We start from the raw sequence: 10501 nt of genomic DNA, 5'->3' as shown, positions 1-10501 counted from the left end.
ACCCTTGGGTGACCCCTCTGCTCACAACCACTCTATTGTTCTCTGTCTTCTACATGGAAGTACCTCGTCAGATTCCATCTGAACAAGGGCCATGGCTTAACAGGACACCTGGATAGCAACTGAGCTACAGAAACAACCCACAAGACATCCTCGGCCAGTCCATTTAACTGATGGCTGCTGGCCTTGCTGGAGACTACGGCCCAAAGAGGTGTCTGCTCAGCCTATAGAGTGACAGGCAGCATGATGATACATCTGCTTCTAGGAGTACATTTTAAAACAAAAACAAATAATGCTCCCACTTCAACCAGCTGGGCTAAGTGCCTCAAACTCATAAAGACAGTAGCCATGCTCTTGGGGCCATCCTGCAATGTGACTTCATCAGTCAGCTGAGGCGCAGACAACGAATCTACTGTCTGTGAAGAAGCTGCCACTCCAAGGGTCTTGGTTCAGGCCACCTGGGGAGCCCAGGAACACCTGGCCCCAGGCACCTGGCCGACACTGGTCTGTGCTTCATAGAGACAGGGTTGGGCTCACTGTAAGCTCTGCCTGAAGGTGCTGGCCTGGCAGCCCCCTGCACAGCACACAGGCGTGAGGGGAGTACCACTCACAGTGAGGAATGGGTGTCTGGTATTCTGGAGGACTCGGCTCTCGGTGACCGTGTGGGCGACTTCATCCTGTAGACAGAGGCTGGGTGAGGAGCTGGTGGGCAACACCATGCCTGCCCACCGCCCCGCAACCTGAGGGGTGAGGGGCGATGTCCCAGTGAAGAGCCGTGCCACTCCTCGCCGATGTGCAGAGGGCAAACGGCAGGCGTGGCACGCTACCCTCCACGACCCCTAACGAAGTAACGGACCCAAGCGAAGACACTGCGTGCTCACTCTCAAAACCACAAGGTGAGACGGTGATGGGGACTTTATGATGAAGGAATCGGGCTGTCACCTCCCGAACCCACCGGCCAATTTTAACATCCCTAAGGGGGGACGAGCAGACATCACAAGAGCCCTGAGGTGATGCCACAGGCCCTGGGAGTCGCCACCCAGCAATGCTCTTGCTGGAAGAGGGACCTAGACCTAGCATCGGGGCTCTAGGCTGTGGGACAGTGGCTCTAAGTGTGTGGGCCCCATGCTGGCAGCATCGGCCACGCCTGAGAACTTGGGAGAAATGCAAGTTCTCGGGCCCTTTCCTGGACCCACTGGAAACTCGAGGGTGGGCCCAGCAGCAGCGTCACAGGCCCTCCCAACACCAACAGGGGCTCAGCTCTGGTGTCAGGCACAGCAATCACCCGGAGAGCACCAAACAATCTGGAACCACCTGCAGACCCGGACACTGGCTCTCCTCCAGGTCCAGTCTGTCCCCAGGAGACATTTGGTAATAATGGCATTTTTGATTGTCACAACTCAGGGGAAGGGGAAGGGTGCTACTGGCTTTAGCGGGTTGAGGCCAAGGACACTGCTACACATCCTATAGTGCACAGGACAGACCATGACACAGAACAGTGTGGCCCAAACTGTCAACAGCACTGAGTCTGAGAAACCCTGCTCTGGACCAGTGACATCGGGGTTGTTCATTTTGTTGGATATGATCACAGTGCCACGATTACAGTCTTTAAAATCTTCGCTTGTTAAAGATCGTGTCTGAGTATGTGTGGGTAGCTTATATGCTATCTAAAACACGCCTGACAGTATTCCAGAACAAAAAGGCGGAAGGCAGAGCTGATGAAACAGGATACTGAGACTGGCCAAATGTTAACGGGTGAAGCTGGGTGATGGCTACATGGGAGTCCCTTATATTTATTTTTCTTTGAAAAATTTTATGTATGTTAGGAATTTTCCATTTTAAAACTTTAAGAGAAGAAGAGAATAGAATTCCATTCCTGGCCCAGCCTCCTACTGAGACACCCTGCCCCAAGCCCCGACCCTGGAGCCACCTTTCAGGCTCTGACTCGGGGAGGCCCCAGTCGGACTCTCTCCTCCGCCCTCCCTGGGCACCTGGAGGGAGGGGTGGGGTGCAGCAGGCAGGCCGGCTCTCTCCGGGCCTCGGGCGCGCCTTCTCTGACCGGTGCCTTACAGGACTGAGCCCAGGGGATGGGTTTGGTGTGGAAACGAGATGTTGGCAGCAGAAGACACGGGTAAGTGTCCTGGCCCTGTGCGCAGTGCCCGCCCCCAGCGGCGACCAGGCGGCCCGGGAGCCCCCACCTTGGCGATGATGACCTCCTTCCGCAGGATCTTCATGGCGTAGTAGCGGCCGCTGGCCTTCTCTCGCACCAGAATGACTTTGCCAAAGGTGCCCTTGCCAAGGAGCTTGAGATAGTCGAAGTCATTCATGGTCTGCCAGGGACAGAGAGAAAGTAGGGCCGGCAGCACTTGGCATGTAGCCCGTGGGAGAAAATTTTCACAAAGAAAAAGGAAAATCAAAGGACTCTGCTGCCAGAACGCTCGGGCAGGGCAGGAAGGCAGGCTCCGGGCGGCTCCCCACCAAGCGGCCCTCCCAGGCACGGGCCCTGGGAGGGCGCCGATGCGGGGCTGGCGAGGTCTTGGCAACCTTTGGGGGTGAGGCTGTCCCTCACGCCGTGGACACAGGGCAGCCCTGGGGCATCTGCACCCTGGCGTCGCCCATCCTACGGGGCAGTCATGGGCCGGGCTGGGCCCCTGCACACTCTGTGGAGACCAAGGCCCGGAGCGGGGAAGGGTGCTCACAAACTAGCAACCTCTACCCCCTGGCCACTTGTCACCCCAAGCACTTACCACCTTGGCCCGTGCCTTGCTAACTGCCACTTCCATCTCCTCGGCCGCTGAAGAGTCACTAGGGGAGCCACACTTGTAGTCCATGGGGTCCTCACCCGGGCCCCGCTGCTTGAGGCTGTTGGCCACCATCTGGATGGCCTGCATCCATTCCTCCCTGTGTGAGACACAGCAGGGGAGCCATGAGTCCCGGGCAGCCTGGGCCTCGGGGCAGGAAGGGCTCAGCCCCACCCCTCCAATGGACAAGCAAATGACCAAACACCTTTGGGCATTTTGGCAAGATCTGTCTCAGCTGGGGAGAGCTGATGGGACCAGACTGAAACTTTACAGACTCTCTGAGTGAGAGAGGGCAAGAGTGGAATAAGGACAGGGACCATCTATGTCCCAGAAGTGGCCCGGCCTGAGGGCCACTTGAAGTCAGACAGCAATTAAATGGTCAGAGAGGGGTGACCACCTTTGTTCTCAGCCCCTCGAAAATGAGCCCCCACCCTGAGCCTTGCGTGAGAAAGAGACAGTGCTCTGAATTCCTCCAGCTCAAGCTCCCAATGTTTCGTAAAACAAAACCAAGAGTAAAAGGAAGCATTCGTTAGCCAGAGAAGCGGAAAATCTTACAAGGCAAGAGTTGCCAACATGGCTCTGAGGTCAGGACCAGGGGTTCTCGTAGGACAGGGCCAGCGAAGGAAAGGTGGCGGACAGGGACACAGGTCCCAGGAGAAGGGAGCCTGCTTTAAGAACAATACGCTAGTTCTGTCACAGCCATGATTTAGAACTCATGGGGAAGAGGCTGCTTCCGATACTTATAAGCTGTTCTGTTTGGAGAGAGACAGAAGTAAAAGTGACCAGAAACCAAAAATACATATAGATGTAGAAGGCTGAATGACATTAAATTGTCCATACCTCCCATTTCTGACCCACCACACAATTTTTTAAGTGGTTCAACCCAATATCTGTTGAACCCTCTAGAGATTTTGCTTATGTCTATAAAATAGCCACATAAACAGTGGGAAAAATAAAACATTCTCTAGGAGTGAGAAAATTCAGAGCACAGCAGGCCACCTCCCAAATCACAGTGATTTAAAGAAGCTCCAGAGAGCGCTGCATCTTCCAGAATCGCCACGGGCCCCGGGCAGCAGGTGCTACAGCTCTGCACTCCTGAGGCACTGGGATCACGCAGGGAGCAAGTGGCCAGGCCAAAGCTGAGGCTGGACCGCCCTCGAGTCTCCACTTCTGCATGTACCAAAGAGCACTAGCACTGGCTGCCAACTCCCCCGCCCCCACAGCTGACAATCTGCATATAACTTAGACTCCCCCAAAACTTAACTACTAATTGCCTAATGATCGGAAGCCTTACCGATAACGTAAACTGCTGATTAATACATACTTTGTATGCTATACGTATCATAGACGACTGTATTCTTATAATAAAGTAAACCAAAGAAAAGAAAATGTTTTTAAGAAAATCCTAAGGAAGGGAAAATACATTTACAGTATTGAGAAAAATCCAGGTGTAAGTGGACTCGCGCAGTTCAAACCCGTGTTGTTCAAGGGTCAACCGTGATCCATCGGCTTCTGTGATCCATCGGCCCCATGATGCATGGGATACTGCTTTTTCTTGGTGTTATGTAAGACTGTGGTGTGTCTTCAGGTGACGGCATCCTAGACCGACAGCAACAGTACTGAGCTCAAAGGGCAGTCTGGGGTGGAGAGGAGACATTATGCTGCCGAGAGAAAGAATGAGGCAGCCATGTGTGGACACAGAATGATCTGAGGTGTACGAAGTGAGAAAGGGCAGGTACAGAACAGCACAGTCGTCATGCCACCGAAGTCAGGAACAGAGGGAATCTACGCGCACGCGCACGCGCTCATGTAAGCACGAGCGCCTCTGGAAGGATGCTCCTGACACAGGGGAACTGGACTCAGGGGCGAAGAGCAATCTCATTCCACCATCCTCTGGTAACAAACACGCACAGGGCACTCATCCCTCCCCTGCATTACAGATGGGGAAACTGAGGCACGGGTTAAAACACAAAATTCCCCTGAACAAGCCCGATCCTGTCTGATCTTGAAGCTAAGCAGGGTCGGGCCTGGTTAGTACTTGGATGGGAGACCACCTAGAAAGATCAGGTGCTGTAGGCGTAAAAAATAAGCGGACAAAGTCCTTGCAATCTGTGAGGTCAACCAAAGATTGCCTCACCTAAAATTAATTAATTAATTAATTAAAAAAAAATTCAAGGAAACATGGTGGTTACTCCAAGCCTGGTATCTGGAACCACAGGGCCTTGGATATTCTGGGCCTGGGGGCAGGGCCATCCTTGCTTAGCTCCAAGGTTTGCTGAGCCAGGCAGCAACCAAGCTCCAAGGCCCCAGTTCACACACAGAAGCCCCACCTCTCAAAGTGGCCTCACGTGCACAAGAGCGTGCTTCCTCAGACAGACGCGTGAACACTGCAAGCACAAACATCAAGTGCTGGCACAATGGCCCTCCCTAGGCCAAACAGAGTCTGGGGGACCCGTAACCCATGTACGTCAGGCCCACGAGGACAGGGATTTTTGTCTGTTCATACACAGTGGGCCCAGCACACGGGCAGGTACTTGAGAGGTATCTGGGGGAGGGGGAGGCAGCTGGAGTCCACATGGCCTCAGTGTACTTGAGGCCCAGTGCACAACCAGGCAGAGTGGAACTGGCCTCTTCCCTCCCTGACCCAATGCCTCAGGCGGGCCATTTCTCAACTTGTTTTACCCTGTGCCTCTTTGGAACCAACTGCAATATAAATCCCTATGCCTACATTAATATTCCTGTTTTTCAAAAAATGTGGGTGGGGGCACATCCCATGATTTGCTTTATTAGATCGTAACTGTCCTCTTAGAAATATCAAAATGCTGACTGGGTGTGAGACCATGAATTTTCTTTTAAAAAATCACCAATCTCCTAAGAGACACACTGAATATATTAAAAAAAAAAAAAAAGGAACTGTCACATGAAAAAATCAAGTTGCAGACCAAGATGCATAGTATGCTCTTGTCTTTGTTTATAAGGGAGAACACAGACAGTGCATCAACACTGGCCTGAATAAATGACGGTGCCCCACACCACAGGACCTGGAGTGGCCTCTCTAGGCCGCAGGGCTGCTGAAAAGGAACACAGGCTCCAGTGCCACACTGGCTGGGGCCCAAGTGGCAACTCCACCACCTTGGCAAGCTCGCCCCTCCCAGTCCATCCCACTCTTCAGTCGACTGGGGACACTAAGACACTGGAGAGCTGCTGTGTGCAAAGCACCACACGCAGAGAGAGCGCTCAACTTTTAGAAGCTGGAAAAGACACCGAGCAGGGCCTGGGCTTACCCCGCCCACCCCGATTCAGGTGCCCAGCCCCGCAGGGGGCCACGGAGTCTGAGGGGATGCAGAAGTCTGGTTGAGGGTAAATGGGGCTCTCCCAACGCCTCACAAGCCCCCATCCTGTTCCAACTGGACCAAGGTTACAAGGTTGCAGCACTCAGAATTCAGAGAAAAAGCAAGGGCCTCAGTCCAGGATGCTCCTTGAGGGTTTGCAACATAGTGTGTGGGGCAGAGGGGAGCCCCTGCCCAGAGTGGACATTCCTTCTGCCCCCCAAGGGAGAGCCCCCAGGGAACCCAACCTCTTCCTCCAAAAAAAACAGGAGAAAAACACCAGCTCCAGACACCATCTCACTCCATTTCCCTCAGGAGTGCAGGATGGGGAGCGGGTGTGCCTCTAATGTGGAAACTGAGGCACACGGAGGAGCGCACACGGTCCCTGAGCATGAGGTCCAGGAGGATCAAGCAGGCGCTCTCCGAGGAAGGCGCAGGGAGTGAGGACCAGCACGCCACGGAGCCGGGAGCAGAGCAAGGAAAAGCCGCCCTTTGAGAGTTCTGTCCAGGGCCCCCGTCCGAGAGGGACTCCCCTCGACAGACCACAACACAAATGCCTCCACTCACGAGGGTGCACTCTGTTTTTTAAACCCCTGCTCTTACCTGCGAAGGCATTTTAAAATTTCTAAGACGACAATTTACCTCACGTAAGATGGCCAGATGCTTCACGTGAGGTAACCCCTCAAGTTCTCTGACAACTCTACAAAGTAGGTACTGTCAGCCACCTCCTCCTATAAACTGAGACAAGAGAGGCTGATGTCTGCCCAGTTACACAGCCAGCAGAGGCCTAGGGACCCAGGTGTCCCTACTGTCCCCAAAGCACTTCTCCCAGCAGGAGCCTTCCTATTCCTCACTTGGGCTCTGGCACCAGGGAAGACACATTTGGGGGGTACCAGGCCCCCGCAAGCAGCACGAGGCCAAGTACAGCACAGGCTCAGGAGCTGGGAGGCAGGGCCTGGAGCTCAGCTCTGCTGCAAACTGGCCACGGGGGCCCTGAGCAGCTGCACTTCCCCAGCGTCTGCGCCCCAGTGCGCTGGGTAGCCAAGAGCACAGACTGGCCTGGCGTGAATCTTAACTCTGCCCCTGCTGGAGGCAACATTGGGGAGGTGGTTTAACGTTCCTGTGCCACAGCTGGCTGACACGTGGAGCAGGGACCACGGGGTGATGTCGGGGTGAAACGCAACACCAGACACAGAGCACTCGGGGCAGTGCCTGGCACAGGGCGAGTATCTCCAAGGGAGGCTGTGAGAATTCGCCCGGCCGCCCGGCCACCCGGCCAGCAGCGCGCCCCGCGTGCCTTCCGAGCACGGCATCGGCCCTGCCCTGCTCTGCGCATCGAGGCTGCAGCAGGAAAACAGCCCCATGGAGCACCCGGCCTGACAGAGAAGACGAGTGCAGCGACTGGACAGAGAAGCCCCTGCCCAGAGGGTGGTGGGGAAGGACTCTCCAGGGAGTGGAGTGTAAGCCAGGACCTGAAAGATGCCCCTGGAACACAAACCACCCCAGTGCCGGAAACAGGCAGTGAGATGAGATGGAGGGAAGGCGACAGCCATGAAGAGTGCCGGGAGGGAGAGGGACCGGGCAGCTGAACAGCACAGCGCAGGTCCAAACAGGAGGGAGCCTGGGGTGCCTGCAGAGGGCTCAGGGGTACAACATGGCTGGATCCGGCAGAGAGGGGAACAGAGGAGATGAGCCGGGGGCGGGGGGGGGGGGGGTGGATAAGGCCAGGCACAGACCACACCCGATGCCACGTGCCACTATGTTAGGGATTTCCATCTTAACATCACGGGAAGTCACTCCCAGGGTTTGTGCAGGGGAGACAGGGTCCGATTTGATTGAAGTCAGCAGCTGCTGTGTGGGGTATGGACGGGGAAGCGAGAGGAAGCGTGAGGAGACTGTGCGGTCCTAGGGCAGGAGGCGCTGGCGGCAGAGCAGATGAAGGGGAGGAAAGGTGCCAACAGGCAGGACGCACGGGGCGGCCGCGACCCGCGCTCCCGCATTCCGCCTTCGTTCCGCACACAGCCCGGGAGCTGAGCCCCGCGGAGAGGCGCAGCCAGTCTGACTCCGGAGCCTGGGCCCCAGCCCTGGGGTACCCACCGAGCATGGCTGAACACACCCAGAGGGAAGCCCGTGAACCAGAGGCGGCAGGGCCGCCCTCAGCACACAGGCCAGGTACCAGCTGACTGCGAGTCTGATGGCAGATGCAGGGACCTTTCCCTCTAACCAGGGCCCTCCTCTGACCCAGAAAGTATTTACAGCAGGAGGGCATCTGAGGGCCCCCTCTGGTCACGGACGCCCTCAGATGGGCTGCTGGCTGATCCAAGCCCAGCCCCGCCTGGTGGGGAAAACCCAAGCCCCTCAGGTCTTTCTCTCATCCTACGACCCCCTGTGCCTCGTTTCACTATCACTATCCCTGTTTGACAGATGAGGAACTACCCCCGAGAAATGCTGTGAGGGTAAAACGAGTTAAAATATGTAAAGATCTTAAAACAGGGAGAATTCATTTTAATTATTCTTTTACTCATTCAACAAACATTTACTGAACACCTAAAATAAACAGAAATGCGACACCTGAAAGATAGGTGTTATAAAGAAAAATAAAGCAAGGCGAGGGTAACAAACAGAGTCATGGGGGCGGAGCAGGACACTCCAAGGTGGCATCTGACCAGAGACCTCGTGAAGTTACGGAGAGAACCGGAATGCCATCTGCGGGAAGAGGATTCTAAGCAAAGGGAATAGCGAGTGCAAAGGTCCTGAGGTAGAAAGTGTATCTGGCACGTTTTAAGGAACAGCACAGCGACTGGTGTGGCTCAAGTAAGGGAACTAGTGGTACAAACTGGTTCTGAGGAGAAGGCCAGATCACGTGGGACTTTGGGGAATATGGCAGATTTTGGAGTTTACTCCAAAGTGGGACTGAAAGGCCACTCAGAGTTCTAAGTAGAGAAATTATGTGATAAGGTTTACATTAAAAAGTGCTAATACAATGGGCTATTAAGTACATCTGCCAAAACCAGAAGTCTGCAAACTTCTCCTGTGAAGGGCCAAACAGTAAATATTTTAGATTTTGCAGGTCATAAGGTATCTGTCACAACAACTCAGTTCTGCCATAATAGGGAAAAAGCAACCATGGGTGTGGCTGTGTTTCAATAAAACTTTATTTACAAAACAGGAAGCCGGACAGTAGTTTGCAAACCATGCTCCAGACCTAATTTCAGATTTACAGGAAATATAGGCACAGAAGAACAAAGTAAACTGTGCCAAAAGGCAGTAGCATGACACATCTACAGTGTGGAATGTTCTACAAGACAACCTGGCTTATCCAAAAAAATCAGCTTTATGGGGGACAGGGAGACAAAGGACTGACGAGATTAAAATGAGCCAAAGAGACAACACGTACCTTGAGTAAATGCTGGTGTGCAAAACAACACCTTGAGGACAACTGGGGAAATTCAAGTATGGCGTGGCTATGGGGAGAATGTTAGTAAATACACCTTATAAAGAATCACCTCAAGTGATACCACCACCACATTTCTGTAGGAAGAAGTCCTCATTCTTAGGAGATGCCTGCCGACGCATTATAGAGGTTAAGTGTCACGAATATGAGCAGAAGTTCAAGATCTAGCATAAAATACAGCAGATGAGGACAATGCAGGAAATGCTGAACTGCTGAATGGAGGTGCAGGAACCTGGACGTTCACTACACTAAATGCACGTCGGAAACCGGCTGGCAGGGCGGAGGGTCAAGGGATCCTCCTGCTGTCCGGGAGGGCGACTGGGTTAGGTAAGAGAGGCTACCGGAAGCCCAGTGAGTGGGCTGCTACAGCACCTAGGCAAGAACCGGTTACCAGTGTGGTCTATCCGCCCTTGGCCCCCAACCTCCCACCCCAACCCCGCCTTCCCTGGGCTTGAGAGCCTCCATGGCCCAGGGCAGTGAGGGGCAGTGAAGACAGCCCAGAGCTGGGTCTCTGGCCCACGCCGCCCTGGGGTCGGTCTCAGAGCAGTCCCAGCAGACTTCTCTCCAGCGGCAGCAGCAGGCACCCAGAAAAGGTGGAAGGTGGGGCTCTCCAGCCCCTCCAGTTTAGGAAAGGGACTCTTCCCCACACTGAAGGGCACGGTATCTCACTAAAATGGAAACCAATGTGGGCCTCTGGCCTACTAAAACCCTCTGCCGGCTCCCACTACTCCTCTTCCAGGCTTACACACTGTGTGCCAGGTACTGGTGAATCAAGGGCTTCCTGTTTGTCATCCCCCTGAATCTTTAGCAACCCTGTGACAAACCCGAACTGATTCACTGTCTGCCAAGCCCCGTGGGGATCTCCATCTGGAGTCCAGGCCCCGGCTGAGCTCGCCAGCATCAAGGTTCTCCACACGCAA

The 10501-nt window shown here is 54.4% G+C and overlaps 1 protein-coding gene across 6 annotated transcripts in view; it reads right to left on the bottom strand.

Moving 5' to 3' along the window:
- LOC105300159 (RAC-beta serine/threonine-protein kinase) overlaps positions 1-10501 on the bottom strand; it is a 57251-nt gene that overhangs the window by 14587 nt on the left and 32163 nt on the right. For all 6 annotated transcript variants that reach the window (XM_023537932.1, XM_011372221.2, XM_011372222.2 and 3 more), the window contains 3 exons: positions 2745-2898; positions 2196-2327; positions 609-674 (listed from right to left, as the gene is read on the bottom strand). In XM_023537932.1, coding sequence (XP_023393700.1) covers positions 609-674; positions 2196-2327; positions 2745-2898 — 352 coding nt within the window. The remainder of the gene's footprint in view (positions 1-608; positions 675-2195; positions 2328-2744; positions 2899-10501) is intronic.

This window comes from Pteropus vampyrus, unplaced genomic scaffold (genome assembly GCF_000151845.1).
Source record: "Pteropus vampyrus isolate Shadow unplaced genomic scaffold, Pvam_2.0 Scaffold203, whole genome shotgun sequence".
NCBI classification, from domain to species: Eukaryota; Metazoa; Chordata; class Mammalia; order Chiroptera; family Pteropodidae; genus Pteropus; species Pteropus vampyrus.
The sequence above is the reverse complement of the archived record's forward strand: the minus strand, read 5'-3'. Positions and strand labels throughout refer to the sequence as shown.